An 18,689-nucleotide genomic window follows, 5' to 3' on the forward strand; every position below is an offset into this window, starting at 1 on the left:
TTTTTTTTTTTGGATTTCCAATTGTATAGGATCTCTCACACACACACACACACACACACACACACACACACACACACACACACACACACCTGTAGCTTCCTTATTGACCATTACCCCCCACACACTCCAAAAGAAAGACTTTAATGTCCTCCTTTTTGTTTTCTCATCTCTTGACTCTCCCTGTGTAAGTCACATGCATTTCTTGTCATTCTAATCTTTAACTATATGGTTTTAGTTAACCTCTCTCTCCACTTAGTTTTATTTGCTTAACTCCAAAAACTTTTCTGAACCATGTATTTGCCTGTTAGACCAAGGCAGGACTAAACACGCTGCCACAGCTTCCTTCTGGACTGGGTGTGGCGAGCCTTGGCTTCACCTGACAAACATAGCCAGCTCTACAGCTTTCACCCAAGCACACTCGGGGTTTTTCTCTTCTGACCCCATCATCTTTTCTGCATCCCTCCTCTCCCCTGTAATCAAGCAGGTTTTGAGCCATACCTGAGACATCGATGTCTCTTTGTGGTTTTAAGCCGCATCTCCAGGAAGCATGGACATCTGCTTAATCCCCAGCTGGGGAAGAGCTTCCACTAGTGTCCTCCCCTGATGGTTCACTGACAAGGTAACTCTCTGTCATTGAAATCCGTGCCAGCAAGCCGACTCTCACTCTAGAAGGGCTGAGCAGCCTGGAAAGTCTTTGCATATGGGCAGTTTGGTTTTGGGTTTTGGGTTTTTTTCCAAATTGGAGGGTTTGGATTTGAATTGGAGGGTTTTAGGTTCTTGTCCCAACTCTGTCTTCTATTCTTGCCTGTGTGACCTTGGGCAAATGATTTAAACTCCCTAGGCCTCAGTTTACTCATCTGTATAATGAGAGAGCTAGACTCATTAGCCTCTGAAGTCCCTTTCAGTTCTAAATCTATGAGCCTACATTACCTAATTGCTGCAGAAATCCATCTCATTAACACTTGTGTTTTCCTGGTGCTATGTGATTGGAATGTTATAATAGCAGAATAATCAGATTTTTTTAATGATCTAGCAGACTAGAACCCATTTGCAAGGATAACTTATATCTAGTAAATGGCATCAGAGCCACCATTCAGGAAATAGAAAACCACAAAGGGATTTGGGTCCACTATGTTCTAAGAATGACAGTTAGAGGCGGGGAAGCTAGGTGGTGAAGTGGATAAAGCACCAGCCCTGGATTCAGGAGGACCTGAGTTCAAATCCGGCCTCTGACACTTGGCACTCACTAGCTGTGTGACCCTGGACAAGTCACTTAACCCCAATTGTCTTGCCAAAAAAAGAAAGAATGATGGTTAGGGGGAAGGGAACAAGCATTTCTTAAGCACCTAGTGTATGCCTGGAATTGGGCTAAGCACTTTACAAATATTATCATGTTTGGTCCTCCCAGCAGTCCTGGGAGGTAGGGGCTGTTATTTCCATTTTACAATTGAGGAAACTAGGTAAACAGAAGTTAAGTGACTTGCTCAGGGTCACACAACTAGGAAGTATGGCCAGGTTTGAACTCAGGTCTCCCCAACTCTAGATCTAGTGCTTTGTCCACTGCATCACTAAACTGAACAGCATGGGGTACTACTTGCAAGATACTGAGCAAAGCAAAGGAAATGTCTCTATTTTTGGAACCACATGTGCAAGAATTAGCCTACATAAGTCCTGGATATGCTGTGATCAGTTACAGGGATGCAAATTATGCCAATGCCAGAATGTTGAATAGAGCAGGTGGGAGAGTCAGTTGCTCCCATCTTCACAGGGTCAGAGTTACAGTGGAAGAACTAATGTGTGATTTCTCCCTACTGGGAGAATGGAACCTCCTTCCCCCTTTGTGTTCTTTGATGAATGTCATCATAGAAATAGGAAAAGAGCACTGCCCTGGGGGTCAGAAAAGGCTTGAGATTCCAGTCCACTCCCTGCCACTATCCTGGGTATGAAGTCTTGGCCAACAGCCTTAATTTTCCTGGGCCTTATTCTAAAGAGGGATAGAGACTGTGTCTGTAATTTCATTCTTACACCCTGGGAAATTTCTCTACGAATACTGATAGTTACCTTCTTGGCATCTTGCTTAGCCGAAATATGGTTGTGTTGAGAATCACAGACTCAGAGTTTTCTAACTTTGAACAATAAAACAAGCTCGGTCATGGAGCAGCTAGGTGGCGTAGTGGATAGAGCACCGGCCCTGGACTCAGGAGTACCCGAGTTCAAATCCAGCCACAGACACTTAACACTTACTAGCTGTGTGACCCTGGGCAAGTCACTTAACCCCAATTGCAAGATAAATTAAATAAAAAGAAACAAGCTCAGTCAATCTCAGATGAGATTGTATATATAAAAGTCTTTTGAAAAAGCACTAGATCTCTGGGCAGATGCATCATCACTTTGCCTGGAAGTAACTCTCTCTCTCTCTTTCCTTGCTTATGCTCATCCCAGGTTTCCTCAGGGACGAAGGATGACAAAGCTGGAACTGCCAAGAACAACATGGGGAAAATGTCTAGGTCATCTCCAGACAAGCAGGTGGGATTACCTGAAATTAGCCAGAAATCTGAGAGGAGTAATGGAGAGCCACCAACTGCCCAGGTAAGGCCCTGGTGCTCCAAGGTCTTCCTCTTTCCCTCTGTCCAAAGCAGCATGGGACAGGTTAAAGGGGAGGGTTCAAAGGGAAAGACCCTCTTTTTTTGGTGGAGTTTTTTGGGTTTTTTTGTTTTGCGGAACAATGAGGATTAAGTGACTTGCCCAGAGTCACACAGCTAGTAAGTGTCAAGTGTCTGAGGCTAGATTTGAACTCAGGTCCTCCTGAATCCATGGCCAGTGCTTTATCCACTGTGCCACCTAGCTGCCCCTTGGGAAAGACCCTCTTAAGGCAAGGGTTCTTAACCTTTTGTGTGTCATGGGCCCTGTCTCAGATTTTTTTTTTTAATGTATAAGGTATTTTATTTTTTCCGTTACATGTATAGATAGTTCTCAACTTTTGTTTATACAAGCTTTACAATTTCAGATTTTTCTCCCTCCCTCCCCCCTCCCCTAGACAGCAGGTAATCTGATATAGGTTATGTCTATATATCTCTATACATATAGATATAGATATATACACACACATATATACACATAACATTAATCCTATTTCTGCATTAATCCTGTTACAAGAGAAAAAAATCAGAGCAGTGATGCAAAACCTCAAAATAGAAAAAAAAAACTGCACCCAAAACAAAAGAAATAATATGGTTCAATCAGCATCTATACTCCACAGTTCTTTCTTTCTTTTTTTTTTTCTTGGATTTGGAGATCCTCTTCTATCATGAGTTCCCTGGAACTCTTCTGTACCATTGCATTGGTGAGAAGAATATAGTCCATCACAGTAGGTCAACACTCAATGTTGATGATACTGTGTAAAATGTTCTTCTGGTTCTGCTCATCTCACTCATCATCAGCCCACGCAAGACCCTCCAGGTTTCTCTGAACTCTTCCTGCTCATCATTTCTTACAGCACAATAGTATTCCATTGTATTCATATACCACAACTTGTCCAGCCATTCCCCAATTGATGGGCACCCCCTCAACTTCCAATTCCTTGCTACCACGTAAAGAGCAGCTATAAATATTTTTGTACATGTGGGTCCCTTTCCCCCTTCCATGATTTCTTTGGGCAAAAGACCTAAAAGTGGAATTGCTGGGTCAAAGGGTATGCACAGCTTTATCGCCCTTTGGGCATAATTCCAAATTGCTCTCCAGAATGGTTGGATCAGCTCACAGCTCCACCAACAATGCATTAGTGTTCCAATTTTCCCACAGCCTCTCCAACATTTATTATCTTCCTTTTTTGTCATTTTAGCCAATCTGATAGGTGTCAGGTGGTACCTCAGTTGTTTTAATTTGCATCTCTCTAATCATTAGAGATTTAGAGCATTTTTTCATATGGGAATAGATAGCTTTGGTTTCTTCATCAGAAAACTGCCTGTTCATATCCTTTGACCATTTCTCAATTGGGGAATGACTTGGATTCTTATAAATTTGATTTAATTCCCTATATATTTTAGAGAGGAGGCCTTTATCAGAAGCACTGGCCTCAAAAATTGTTTCCCAGTTTTCTGCCTCCCTTCCAATTTTGGATGCATTGCTTCTGTTTGTACAAAAATTTTTTAATTTAATATAATCAAAATCATCCATTTTGCATTTTATAATATACTCTGTCTCTTGTTTGGTCAAAAACTGTTCTCCTTTCCAAAGATCTGATAGGTACACTATTCCTTTCTCTCCTAATTTACCTATGGTATCACCTCTTATGTCTAAATCATGTATCCATTTTGACCTTATTTTAGTATAAGGTGTAAGATGTTGGTCTATGCCTAATTTCTGCCATACTATCTTCCAGTTTTCCCAGCAGTATTTGACAAAAACTGCTGGGAAAACTGGAAGATAGTATGGCAGAAATTAGGCCTGTCTCAGATTTTTAAATAATTGAAGGAAGTGCTAAATTTCAGCAAGAGGTTAATGAAAAAAAAGATGTACTTTTTTATCCATCCAAGTTCACAGACTCCTTGAAATGTACCTGTAAATCTCGAGGGTCCATAGACTCCCAGATTAAGAACCCCTGTTCTAAGGAGAACCAAGTGTTTTCTAGACTTTTCTATTCCATCCCACTTTCATGGAAGAAATGGAATTCAGTTCTGTAAGCTTCTCATTCTTCAACATTTTTGTACCCTAAACATGAGGGAAGCACCTTAGTAGGGACCAGTGAAGGATATGTTGTTACTTAGCCCAGCCTCGTTCTGGCACCATAAACAATTCTCTCAGCCCTGGCACCTGGGCAAGGTTCATCACCCAGTCACTTCCCTCTGTCCATGAGATAAGATTAATGGAGACTTCCCAGAGACAGTCTTCTGTAAAAAAAAATTATTATTCATAACTATAACTAACCTGGGAAAATTAATATAATTGGACTTATGAAAATTATGATTATATGAAAAATGATAAATTTAGAAAAATTATAATTGGGCCATAAAAGTCCCTTCGTGGTCGCCATTCAATTGTTAGAATATTTTTGAATTGACTAGCCTAATTTGGGAGGCTAATCTGCCTGGAGGACTAAACTGGGGACTTTTGATTATTTGGCTGACTTCGTTAATTTAATGTGGGCCGTTGATAAAGTTCCACCACACTGCTCCCAAACTGATAAACTAAAGATTAAGAAGCCTCTTAACCAAATAATCAAAGCAGAGTTTATTTATGAGATACTATTTCAAATTAAGAATACAGGAAAATAAAATGTACAACCTGACTGCTTTCCACTGCTCCCACCTGCTGTGCTTTGAACTTCTTGATTACAATAAGGGCCTTAGCCGCCTCCGACCTCAGGGCAAGTTACACTTTCCCTGGTTTGTATTAAGGCCTGTAACCTTGTCAGCCCAGTCTCTCCTTTTCCAAACCGAACTCTGCTCCGTCCTTGTCCGCGCTCCCCTCTAGTCTTTGTAGTCTGTCCTCTAGTCAGCCTCCTTTATGTAGGCCGTCTCCCCTGGTCTATATATACCTTTTCTTCTCTCCACTCAAATCTCGGGGCTTCCTTCGCCCCCACAGACCAAGCTAATCCACCAGCCAGAGCTGCAGCTGGGGGGGGGGGTGTGCTCTCGAGCCTCATGCCTCAGCACAGGCCATCCTTCAGATAGCTCTGCTCAGGTCGGAGGGAGCTGGGGGCTTTTTCCCCCCCCCCCCCCAGCTGTCTGACCTGGCGTCTTGTATAGCCCACGTGGCTTTTTCTCCTCAGCTGAAGCTGAGGAGGAGGGGGAGAGACCCTGAGGGCCTAAGGCTTTCCAATCTCAGCCTAAAGATAGGGTCCCCAAATCAAAACAAATTTCCACACTTCCCTCCCTTCCCTTTATCAAGAAAAACAAATAGGACTTCACCCCTTTTGACTGTGGCCCAAGCTCACCCAAAAGCTTCATCATCACAGATCTGAGCCCCAGACTGAATCTTGAGTTACCACAAATGTATGTCATTGATTGATGCTTCTGTGGTACATCAGAACTACAGGGGTCAGTGTCAGTCACCCATACCGGTGGACTTTCAACACTGCCTTCTATTTAATATCCATGTTTGCTTCCTGGAGGGCTCTGGCAGCTAGGCTGTTAGTGTACATGACTGTACCAAGCCTGCATGTGGATAGATTTGTTTTCTCAATCCCTGTGCTGACTCAAGCCATTCAGAAGTATTTATTATACGCCTGTTTTTGTCAAGGGCTCTGCTAAAGGGATAGAAATACAGCAAAAGAAACAATCCCTACTTGCAAAAAGCTTGCATTAGAAGAGAAGAGACAACAAGGGAGAGGAGTGTGTGTACATGTATATAAGAAATCCAGAGTAAATACAAAGTATCTGTATGTGGTCATTTGAGAAGGGAGGACACTAGCAATTAAGGGAATCAGGAAAGGCTTTCTATGTAGAAGGAAATGTTTATGGCTATGTTGGTTATCTAGAAGTCATCTGTTTTTATACTCTTGGTTATCTTCTTCAGTGAAACTTTGACTGCAGTAATTGAATTTAGCAGGTAATGCAACCATGTGGCTTGAGGCCACAATTCTACATTCTGAGGCTAAGGATACTTGCCACTGAGACATGGGCTGTGGCCCTATCTCCAACAGGGTTCTGTGTGACCTGGCATTCACTGATCCCTCTTACAAGTCTTTTCCATCCTAATAACAGAGCCTGTCTTCCCCCAGCATTGTCTCTATGAATGGGCGTTAGGCTGGTAGGATCTTTGCGCTGTTTTCACTGGGATCTTAATATCCAGGAGCTGAAGAAGTACAGCATTTAGTATTTTCTCACAAATTACTAGCTTGCAACTTCCTTCCTTGGAAAATCCATCCGAGCATGCCTGCCAATGGGGAGAAAAGAATGAGGCTGGGATGGGGCCTCCTTTTTTACTCTCTAGGGCTCCTTTCTCCCCCTTTTGCTCTTAGCCAGAGCACTTGATTGGACAGTGTCTGCTTCCCGGCCCTTGATCTTTTCCTCCAAAGATCTCTGCTAATGATGTTTTACTTAGTGATTTGAGTAAGTCAAGAGGCTGAGGCAGATAGAATCATAGTGGATTGGAGGTGGAAGGAACCTTAGAATGAACAAGTGAGTGAGTGAATGAATTTTTTTTTTTTTGTGAGGCAGTTGGGGTTAAGTGACTTGCCCAGGGTCACACAGCTAGTAAGTGTCAAGTGTTTGAGGCCAGATTTGAACTCAGGTCTTCCTGAATCCAAGGCCGGTGCTTTATCCACTGCACCACCTAGCTGCCCCGAGTGAATGAATTTTCAAAAGCACCTAAGTGCTTCCTCTGTGCTGAATGCTGGGGATGCAAATGGAAAAGAAAGACAGCCTCTACTTTGGGGGAGCTCACACTCTATTGGGGGAGACATCGACAGGGAAGGTTTCTGCCTCAAGTCAGATGGAAAAGTCTTACGGTCCTGAGGGTGCAGCAGCAAAGCAGATGTCATTGCCTCTTCCGCTGATAACATCATGTCAGTTTCTGCTGTTGAACCATCTGACAAATGCCAAGGACGTGGGTGGCAAGAACTTTCTTTTCTGGTTCTTCAAGATCAGTGTCCAGGCTGTATCCCCACAGGGGCTACATCCCAGGATGACGTCTGAGGGAACTGGACTGGAAGCACCTATTCCAAAGAACAGCAGTGGGTTCAGGGTCCAGGACTGTCTCCATGAAGGTCTGAGGGGAGATGGTGGTCGAGGTAGTGAGGGTTTGACCTGCCTGACACATGCTGCTTCTCTCTTCCAGGGGCCCTGCTTGCTCTTCAGCTAGATTGGTTGGCACTTGGTGGGGATGGCTGGTCTCTTCTCCATGAACTGAAAGCAGGATCTATGAGGGCTGCTCCTCTCTCAGGGCTCTTGTGTTTGTAGGGCTCCTTCTCCATGATTTCTTCTCTCACTGATCACTAAGGAGGCTGGGCTGGAAGCAGGTCTGGTGGTTAATTCCCAAGAACATTTAGTCCTGTTTTTCCAATCTGGTCAAAAACAAATTATTACTCTTTTGCAAAACCTTCATCAACAAAGGTCTTTATTCCTTTAAAAAAATATTTAATGACTCCTTAAATTGTTTACTCCTTAATTATTCCTTAAACTAAAAAAAAAAAAAATTTGACTCCTCTTCCTTTCCCCCAGCTCATGTACCAAGAGTTATCCAAGAGCCACTGAGCTAGAGAGAGGCAAAGTACTTCTCATGAACTTAGCCATTTTACTCATCTGCAGTCCAGTTTGAACTGGAAAATACTAATCTGGTTCACTTTATATAGAGGCAGAAATAGAGGCCCCCAAAAAAGAAATGACTCCCCTAAAGCCACATAGGTGGGTGGTGCCAGAGCTGAGGGTAGAAACTCAATCTCCTGTTTCCATAAGGCCTTTCCATTGCACCAACTGCCTTCTTTTGAATTTAAGCTATTTAGCTGAATAAGTTTTAGAACAACATCTACACAGATAATAAAATGGGAACTTAGTCTCATTGTGGGAACTGGATGATTCAAAAGAGCACCTGGTTTAAATTAGAACTGCCTGGTGCACTGGAAAACAGCCTGGATCTGGAGCCCAGTTACCTGGCTTCCAGGCCAGACTCCCACCTGTATCACCTTTTGCAGGTATTGCTACCACTTGAAGACTCAGTTTCCTCATCTGTAAAATGGGGACTTGATGACCTTTAAAGGCCCCTTTCAAGTTTAAAGCTTTCATTCTGTGAATTGACATTTAGATCAGATGAGATAACATATCTATGGGATCAAATGAAATGAGGGGTGTATCTTAGAGCATTCTATAAATTGAGGCACTGTGGATAGAGCACTGAGTCTGGAGTCAGGAAGACCTGAGTTCAAATGTGACCTCAGACATTTACTAGTTGTATGTGATCCTAGGCAAGTCACTAAGCCACTCTGCCTCAGTTTCCTCATTCATAAAATGGGAATAGCAATAGCATTTACCGGGGCAGCTAGGTGGCGTAGTGGATAGAGTACCAGCCCTGGAGTCAGGAGTACCTGAGTTCAAATCCGGCCTCAGACACTTAACACTTACTAGCTGTGTGACCCTGGGCAAGTCACTTAACCCCAATTGCCTCGCTAAAAAAAAAAAAACAACAAAAAAAAAAACAATAGCATTTACCTCCTAAGGTTGTTGTAAAGATCAAATGAGATAATGTTTGTAAGGCATTTGCAAATCTTAAAGTATTGTGTAAATGGTGGCTCTTCTTTATTATATTTGATGATTCTAGAATTTGACATTTTTAAAAAATCTTTGACATCTAAACATTCCCTTTAAAGTACTGAATTAGAGTTGGACAGTGGCCTCAGGAAAACTGCCACTTTTTTATTTTTATTATTGTCATTGTCACATATTTACATTGCTTTAGAGTGGCGTGATTCTTTGCATTTTTTGTAATTAATTCAACAGTCCTAGGGAAGCTAACCCACCCTGGCTATGTAGAATGCTAGCATGGTCTTCTCAAGAGCTGCTTTTCTTTCTCATCGCCGAATTGGATTGCTTGATAGCAGCATGGCACAATGGACAGATTGGTGGACTGAGAGGCAGGAGACTTGGGGTCTTGGTCCTCATTCTCCTGCTAATTAGGTCTATGACCCTGAACCAGGATTTTCAGCTCTTTGTGCTTTTTTTCCTCATCTGTAAGCGATCAAACAACCTAGTATATGTAAAATGCTTAAAAAATTTTACATGTGCCTCGTCAATATTAGCTGTTATTATTAACTGTAAATAAGGGGCTGGAACTTGACGGTATCCTATCAAGTAGTAATGTGTTGTGATTTTGTGCTTTGCTCTCACCTGACCTCGGCCTTTCCTCTTTGTATTAAGTTAATAATTATACTTACCCAGCTCTTATATTCCGTAATTCCCCTTCCCAAAGTTGCCAGGAGGGTTTTGTTAATTGCTTGTCTGCCCAGGAGCAGCACCGTGGCCCTTGGGGCCTTAGAGAACAGCAGCACAGGGTCAGTAAAGCCAGATGGAAGAGGTACCAGCCCCTTTTCCACTGAGAGACTGAGCCGAAGCAAAGCAGTAACCATGTCTCAGAGCAATACGCTTCTAGTTTCTGCGTGAATCCACTTAACCTTCTGGCTTGGGATAGACATCCATCCTCTTGAAGGCCTTGGTTAGGCTTTCCCTCCATTTCATTCTCATGCCCAAGGCTAAGGAGTTTGGACTTCCAAGAAGAACCAACCTCTCCTCCCCCCACCCCAACATGTCCCGTAGCCCACTTGCCAGGAAGATGCTTTCTGAGCAGGGGCCTTAGTATCTCATCCCTCTCTCCATCTGTTAGCATCGCCCATGGCCCAGACCACCCGTCCCCTCCCACTCCCCCCAAACCCCCAGCTCTCCAGTCCCTTAAATCTCTCTCCTTCCTCGGCGCTAAAGGCCTAAAAGAACGCTGATTCATGGGTCTAGATATCCATGCACTGCCCCTTGGACTTTTTCAGCTTGGTTGCATAAACAATGCTCCAGGAGGGTGGGGCTGCTGGATGCTCCCTGTCCTTAGAGCCTGTGGCCACAAGGTGGTGCTAGAGAGCTACAAAAGTGAGGTATTTCCCCACCCCACCCCCCAGCCCAGGCTCAGATTTCTTTCTCCACTTATCTCTGGCTCAAGCTTTGTGGCTTGGTTTTGTAACTAAACTGGGGGGGGGGGGGGGACTCTGGAATTTCCTGTGCTGGATCTAGAACTGTCTTGGCTTGGCCGGGAACAGCCCTTTGAGGAGATTAGGGTGGGTGGGGATGGAAAGCTTGGTTGGGGGAATACCTGGCTTTGCACTTAACTGGATTAGGGCCAGCCAGCCTCTGCAGGACAGCGTGGCCAGCTCCCCTGTTGTTCTCGAATAGGGTCCTTGTGAACAAAGGTCTTAACTTAGGTTACCTCCGTTAATTCTCACAGCCGTCCTGCTGGGTTAATGCTGGTGTTTTCCCATTTTACAGAGAAGGAAACTGAAGCTCAGGAGGGGTGAATGACTTGTCCATGGTCCCCCAGCTTTTTTTTTTTTTTTGGTAATATAACTGCCCCATGAGACAGCTTTTGAGAGAACACAGACAGGAGTCAACAGCATGAGTGGGCTGCCATCAGCATCTGGCAGGAGCTCCCAAATCAATGAGCTTACATTAGAGTTATCCTTGTCCTATACAGAATGCCAGAAGGGACCTCAGAAGTCATACATAAATAGGAAGCCCCCTCTATGTCACACCCCTAATAGTCATTCATTCTGTCTCAAAAATTTGCACTCAGGAATAGCTTATTACCTCACCTTCCACAGTTCTTCTAGACAGTTCTGTTGTTGGAATGTAGACTGGTTTTTCTTTTTTCTTTTTTTAAAATCTACAGCATTTGGCACAGAATAGGCCCTCAGTAAATGTTTGTTGACTTAGGAAGCTTTTCCTTACTCAAATAAACCCAAAATCTATCTCTCTGCAGTTTGTATCCACTCTTCTGCGTTTGGTATTCCGATGCCAAGAAGATCAAGCCTAATCCTTCTCCCACTAGATAGCCCTTCAGATATTTGAAAATTATGGTCATGACCCTCCTGTGTTTCCCCAAAATGACTTTCCCAGAACCTTATGATCATTTCCAGTCCCCCTCACTCTCCTGGTGACCCTCTTCAGGGCACAATTCAGCTAGTCAAAGTCCTTCTAAAATATGGTGCTGAGAATGAGACAGAAATTCCACAGGAAAAATAAGTAAATAAATAAATGAAAATAAGAATGAATTCTGTGTGAGGTCTGATGAGGGCAGGGCACAGTAGAACTGGAGGACTATTTGTTCACTCGTTCTAGACAACAGGTCTCTCCTAATGTAGCCCAAGATAGAATATGGACAGGGGGTTGACTGCCAAGTGACCCCTAATGAGTTTGCAGTCACTAGAATCTGTCACAAACTAGTCTAGCCATACCTCTCATCCTGTATTCTTTAGCCACTGAATCCACTCACCATCAAAAACCTTTAACCCTTGGGGTGGGGGCTGTGTTTTGTTTTTGTTTTTAAAGGTGATTAAAACCCCTCTGATTTTTGTCGACCCCAGTCGTAGTCCAGCTGGCAAGGCTGTCGTCCCCATGAAAGCCAGGACAGCCTCAAGGAAGAGACAAGTATCAGAGAGCAGGGAGCAAAGCTCATCTGAGAGTGAGGACAATGATGTGATCCCTGACACCCAGCACCCAACTCTTCCCAGTAAGACCCTTGCCCTCACCCCAGTCTCCTATATATCTCAAGGACTACTGAGGCCAAACATTAGGGGCCTGGCTATAGGTAGGTGGCTGTTGTAGGGTCCAACATAACTACTTGGGGGGGGAAGAGGGGGGGAATTTCCTCCTACCCTTGACCTCGGTTTACTCCCACCGTCTAGAAGGGACATTAGCTAGCATGACATTGGAAGGACATGAAGAGACCTGCTATTGGGGAAAGTTACCAAAATACCATTTGATTATCTTTGGGTAAATGCAAGGGAAAGAGGCATTTTTGAAACAAGGATACTTTTGACATGTTTGCAAGGATCCCCTACTTACGTTCTTATGCATGGAAATGCATGGTGAAGAGGACCGCTGGTAGGAACCAGAATGCAATAAGTGAGGGCTCTTCACTTTGTCCTCCTTGCAGAGTAGATGTGGAATACAGCTAGACTTGGCCCGTTCTCTCTCACACTTAACCTGATCTCCCTCACTCTTACCTGTTCCAGCAGCCCCCATCTGCCAAAAGGCAAACTGTCCACCCAGCACCAGCCATCCTGAAGATAGTATGGAAGAGTCCACTAGTGAGTCTGCCTCCGAGGATCAGGGAACAGGAACCTCCCAGGTACCTGGAGCATGACCCCGGGGGAGGAAACTTAAAAACAAGGTTTCATGCCCTTACCTAGGTTCAAGTCTACCTGCCTTTCATATAACCTGTCCCTGGAGTGACATCTAGCCTTAGAGTCAGGACACCTGGGTTCAAATAACAGCCCTGGGGCAGCTAGGTGGTGCAGTGGATAGAGCACCAGCCCTGGAGTCAGGAGGACCTGAGTTCAAATCCAGCCTCAGACACTTATCACTTACTAGCTGTGTGACCCTGGGCAAGTCACTTAACCCCAATTGCCTCACCAAAAAAAAAAAAAAACAGCCCTGTCCTTTACCAGCTGTCTGATCACGGGCAAGACAATGGACTGGCTTTCTTGGGGTCTCGGCTCCCTTATCTGTAAATTGAGGATAACTGTGGTACCTCTCAGGGTTTCTGGAGAGCACAAATAAGATAGTCCTCTAGCATTTTTATAAAATGTTATATAAATAGAGTCATTATTGTTGCTGCTGCTGCTACCATAACTACATGTAGTTCAGGCTGGAATCCAAACTGCAAATACAAGATTTTTCAGCTTCCATGCCTGCACTCCATCCTATGTGTTTCAGACCATTTCTCCAGTCCTGTGCAGTTTTCAGAGGGTTGTTTGTGCCCTGTACCTAGGAGAACAGTAGGGAATATAAACAATATCTTAATTGTTTGTAGCTAAAGAAATGCAGGCCAGTCAAGGAAGCCGTCCAGAAGCATCTTGGGCTGCCAAGGGGCCTTGGTGAGGTCCCCAGAGTTGTTATAGAGCAGGGCTTCTTAACCCTTTTTGTATGTCATGGTGCCTTTTAGTGGTCCGGTGACACCTGTGGATCCCTGAGATTTTTAGATCCATGACTTACAAAGGAGACCAATGATGTTGAAATATAGTTGTCACAGTACTTTTTCAAAATAATTTCGGGGCAGCTAGGTGGCGCAGTGGATAGAGCACCGGCCCTGGAGTCAGGAGTACCTGAGTTCAAATCTGGCCTCAGACACTTAACACTAGCTGTGTGACCCTGGGCAAGTCACTTAACCCCAATTGCCTCGCTAAAAAAAAAAAAAAAAAAAACAATTTCATGGACCCCAGCTTAAGGACCACTGTTGTGGAAAGAATTCCTAGTCGGGTATGGGTTTCACTAGCTGATTTCTGAGGCCCTTTTCAATTCTTGGGTTCTCCTCAGTGAAGTTCTCCTGACCCCATGGCTGCTTTGTGATTCCTAAATCCAGGGTTCTTTTCAGAGGGAGGTATAAGATGGGGCTTGTCCACCTAATGTACCCTTAAGGACATGGACAAGAATAGAGTTTTTCCTTTCTTCTTCCCCTTTGGTATAATAAATGTCCCCAAAATGTAGCTGTATTTTCCCCACTATGTATCTTGAAATACCAAGACGGGGAGGGAATTCTTTTTTTAGTTTTTGGGGGTGGTTTTTGTTTGTTTGTTTGTTTTTTTGCTTTTTTTGCTTAGCTAGCATAGTTCATAGGATTTAAGAGTTGGAAGGGACCTTAGAGATATAATGTCATGCAACCCCCTCATTAAGACAGGGAAACTGCTCATGAAAAAATAGTTTCTTCCATCTGCTTAGCACTTCGTAGTTTTCAAATCACCACAGTGCCCTAGAGCAGAGGTGACAGACATATGTCCCACAACACTCCCAGCCTGAACTAGGTTAGATTGTCATTAGGAAATATTAAAAAATAAATTTAACAACTCAATAAAACATAAATATGTGGTTTTCTAAGTCAGTATGTGGCCTAGAGGGATCCTTATGGACGGCTTTGTGGTCACCTTTTCTGTTTGAGTTTGTTACAGCTGTGCTACAGAATAGGCAGGATGGCGTTATCCCCATTTTATAGAGATGAGAAAAAGGACCCCTAGAAAGCAGAACAATTAATTGCATGGGACCACATAAGCTCCACGTTGGTGGAATGAGATTTCAAACCCAGGTCTTCTGACACCAAAGCTTTTGCAGTCGACATGTCAAGTGTCTTCAGAACTTGTCACCAGCTAGCAGTCAGGGCCACTTTTCTATTTAAGAAATGTTTTGGGGGCAGCTAGGTGGTGCAGTGGATAAAGCACCGGCCCTGGATTCAGGAGGACCTGAGTTCATATCCAACCTCAGACACTTGACACTAGCTATGTGACCCTGGGCAAGTTACTTAACCCTCATTGTCCCACAAATACACACACACACACACACACACACACACACGTGGCTTTTATTCTTCTTAGTAAACATCAAAAACAAATACTCAAATAAACCAAAATTTGTAGATGATAGTACATAGACACTGAAGTCTGAATTTTACTTAAAATTTATTCCTCAGTATCTTTTAAACAAAGTAATAACAATTTACTGCTTGTTTTTCCTCCTCTTCATTTAAATAAAAATGTCTTACTGGTGCCTCTTGTCATCTCTGTGAGGAAAAACATTCTCTGCCACACTCCCCATTGAATTCTCCCTTGTAACTAAGAAATGCAGTTAAATAAAACCCTCCAATCCAATGATTACTAGTAACTGATAGTATATACAGCACTCAACCCTCCTTGTACCAGCTTTTCTCTCATTAGAAGGAAGCCATGTCTCATTATTTCTTCTCTAGACTATCACTGTTCTTCATATTACTTGAGAGTTTGTATTCCTTTTTGTGATCTTTTCTTATGTACATTTTAAACATTCCATCATTATTTATTGTATTAACTGGTCCATGAACATATCTGATTCTGCTGGGGTTTTTTGGTTTGGTTTTGGTTTTTTGGTTTTTTGGTTTTTGGTTGTTTTTTTTTTTGTGGGGCAAAGGGGGTTAAGAGTCACACAGCTAGTGTCAAGTGTCTGAGGCCAGATTTGAACTCAGGTACTCCTGAATCCAGGGCCCATGCTTTATCCACTGCGCCACCTAGCTGCCCCCGATTCTGCTGTTTTTACTCTGTATCATTTACTGCAGTGAATCATTGCTGTAGGCAACTTCCTCCATGGATAGATTTCAGCCTTGGGGGATCCTTGCCATTATCTCCCATTGCCTTCCCACATGGACTGGACCCAATATGTAGTGCCTATGCTCTCCTGCCATCTCGTGGACCCTCAGCAGACCCCATAGACCTCCCATAAGGCATCTCTCATGCTTCCCACATGACAAACCCAGAGTCCCCCAGGGTTTCTAATGACATCCTCCATGCTGCCTCACTTTGCAGAGAGTGAGTGACACAAAATCTCAAAGGGGGAAGGCACTTCAGAGGTCCTCTAGTCCAGAAGTGTCAAACTCAAGTAGAAACAGATCCCTAAGGGCTGCATAGTGACTTCAGAAAACTACCAATTAACCATTATCTGTGTTGTATCATATTTTCTTTATTTTGTTAAGACATTACCCAGTTTCATTTTGCTACACTTGAGACTTGCAGACAGTGAGTTTGACACCTTTGATCTGGTCCAACATGTACTTGAACAAGATTCCTTTGTACAATCAACATCCCTGACAAGGAATCCAGCCTCTACTGTAGGACTTCCACTGAAGGGTAATCCAAAAGCTCCAAGAACATCTCAGTCCATTTTTGGACACTGCTCATTTGTTTAGATGCGTTTCCTTTAATTGATGCTAAATTTACTTCTATAGCAACTTCTTTTATCTTTTGGTTTTATTTACCATGGCCAACCTGGACAAGTCTTTCTTTCTTTCTTTTTTTTTTTTTTTAGTGAGGCAATTGGGGTTATGTGACTTGCCCAGGGTCACACAGCTAGTAAGTGTTAAGTGTCTGAGGCCGGATTTGAACTCAGGTACTCCTGACTCCAGGGCTGGTGCTCTATCCACTGTGCCATCTAGCTGCCCCAAGTCTTTCTTTCTAAAAACAACCCATCAATTATATTTTGGAAGCAGGCTTTCAACAATGGATAGGACTTCTTTGGAAAGCTATGGACTCCCCCTTTACTGGAGGTCTTGCAGGTTAAACCGAGGATGTTGTAGAAGATTATAGATTGCACTCTGTGGCCTTTGAGGTCCCTTCCAATACTCATTGATTGCCCTAGTTCTTTCAGCCATCTTCAGCAAGGTGGCCGAGCAAAAAAAGCTCTGGGCCTGGAGTCAGGAAGACCTGAGTTCAGATTTGGCCTCAGACACTTCCTCTAGCTGTGTGGCCCTGGGCCAGTCACTTAACCTCTGTTTTTCTCGGTTTACTATTCTGACAAATGGGGATAATGATGGCACTACTTCCCAGGGTGTGGGGGTAAAAGGAAATAATATTATAAAGCACTTTTCAAACTTTAAAGTGCTATATAAATTCTAGCTATTATTATTATTATATGGCATTTCTTACCACCATTTCCCCTGCTCTAGTAACATTGATTATTATTTGTTTGTTTGTTTATTTATTTATTTATTTATTGGTGGGGCAATGAGGGTTAAATGACTTGCTCGGGGTCACACAGCTAGTAAGTGTCAAGTGTCTGAGGCCGGATTTGAACTCGGGTCCTCTTGATTCCAGGGCCAGTTCTGTATCCACCGTGCCACCTAGCTGCCCCAACATTATTGATTATTAAAATGAATAAGAAGAACCACTCCACTATATTTTCCTTCCTAAAATGCAGGTGTGAACATGATATTTTCAGTGATCTGACTAGGGCAGAGAACAGCAGGACTATCGCTTTCTCTTTCTGGAAGAAGCTTCTCATTTTTCTTAACGAGGTCTAAAATTGTCTTGGCTTTTTTGACTGGCATTGATTTATATTGAGTTTGCAGCCCACGACAGCACTCCAAACCCCGGGCCTGGTTCTACTCTGTATCATTGTGCACTCCTCTCTAGGCCCACCCCTTTCCTAGCCATCCATCCCCTTGTGCTTCACAGGATGAGTAAACCCTTCCTGCTGATGTTGTCAACCCTTGGCATGTCTCTCACTGTTCTGAACAGAGCAGGCTCCCTGTCCTGACCTCACTCCAGCAATGTTAGTCTTTCTTATCCACCCCTAAAGTTTCTTGCCATTCACCCTCCTGGGTCCTTTCCAAAAACCTGCTGCAGTAGCACTTACCACCCAGGGAGGGCACTCACAGTGTTCCTTGTGTTTATTTTATTGGCTTTTGTTAATAAACATCCCTTACCTTGATATAGAACTTTCCAAAAGGGTTTTCCCCTATTCTTTTCAAAGGGTTTTTCCTTTCATTATCGCATTTGATCCTTCATAGAGCCCTCTCTGAGTGGCGCTCGCTCTCTCTCTCTCTCTCTCTCTCTCTCTCTCTCTCACACACACACACACACACACACACACACACACAGCTGGCTGCTGTTGCTGTCTGGGATTTTCTTCCTTTTCTGTACTCTTCCTTTATTAGTCAACCCCCCACAAAGCTGCTGGAGAAGCACACTCTTTCACTACTTCTCTATGGCTGCTTGATACATCCTTATCAGTGCCTCCTCCCTACCCCTCTCAGCTCTAAGTCCTGTGAATCTTGGTTCAACCAATTCAAAGCTTAGTTATTTCCACAACATCATTTTATTTGGGAATAAATGAAACAAGATCCAGAATATAAACTTAGAGAACACAAAGCCTTCAGGTGGCAGAGCACAGAGCTTTTATCATATCTCGAAATTCAATAGAATGAACATCTGTTACTTCCCAATGGCTCCCTGCACCCCCACCCCAGATCCTTTCTTATTACAAGTAAGTACAGAAAGCACAGTCAAGTAGAACAAATCAACACAGTGGCTGCAGCTGAAAATAGCTTCTCTGCCCCCTCTCAGCCAAGAAGCAGGAAGGCCTACTTCCCTCTCAGAGCTAGCTCTGAGATCACCATTGGTCAGCATCATGCTCACAGTCAGTACAGTTTTCTCCTCTCTTGGTCACTGTGCATACTGGCCTCCTTGTTCTGCTTTCTTT

At 43.5% G+C, this 18,689-nt stretch overlaps 1 protein-coding gene across 1 annotated transcript in view; it reads left to right on the top strand.

Annotated features, from left to right (window-relative positions):
- TCOF1 (treacle ribosome biogenesis factor 1) overlaps positions 1-18,689 on the top strand; it is a 96,832-nt gene that overhangs the window by 61,848 nt on the left and 16,295 nt on the right. Inside the window, exons 21-23 of the mRNA XM_043987778.1 lie at positions 2,443-2,589; positions 12,021-12,201; positions 12,707-12,822. Of these exons, the coding sequence (XP_043843713.1) occupies positions 2,443-2,589; positions 12,021-12,201; positions 12,707-12,822 (444 nt within the window). The remainder of the gene's footprint in view (positions 1-2,442; positions 2,590-12,020; positions 12,202-12,706; positions 12,823-18,689) is intronic.

The sequence above is a fragment of the Dromiciops gliroides genome, chromosome 2 (genome assembly GCF_019393635.1).
Source record: "Dromiciops gliroides isolate mDroGli1 chromosome 2, mDroGli1.pri, whole genome shotgun sequence".
Taxonomy (NCBI): domain Eukaryota; kingdom Metazoa; phylum Chordata; class Mammalia; order Microbiotheria; family Microbiotheriidae; genus Dromiciops; species Dromiciops gliroides.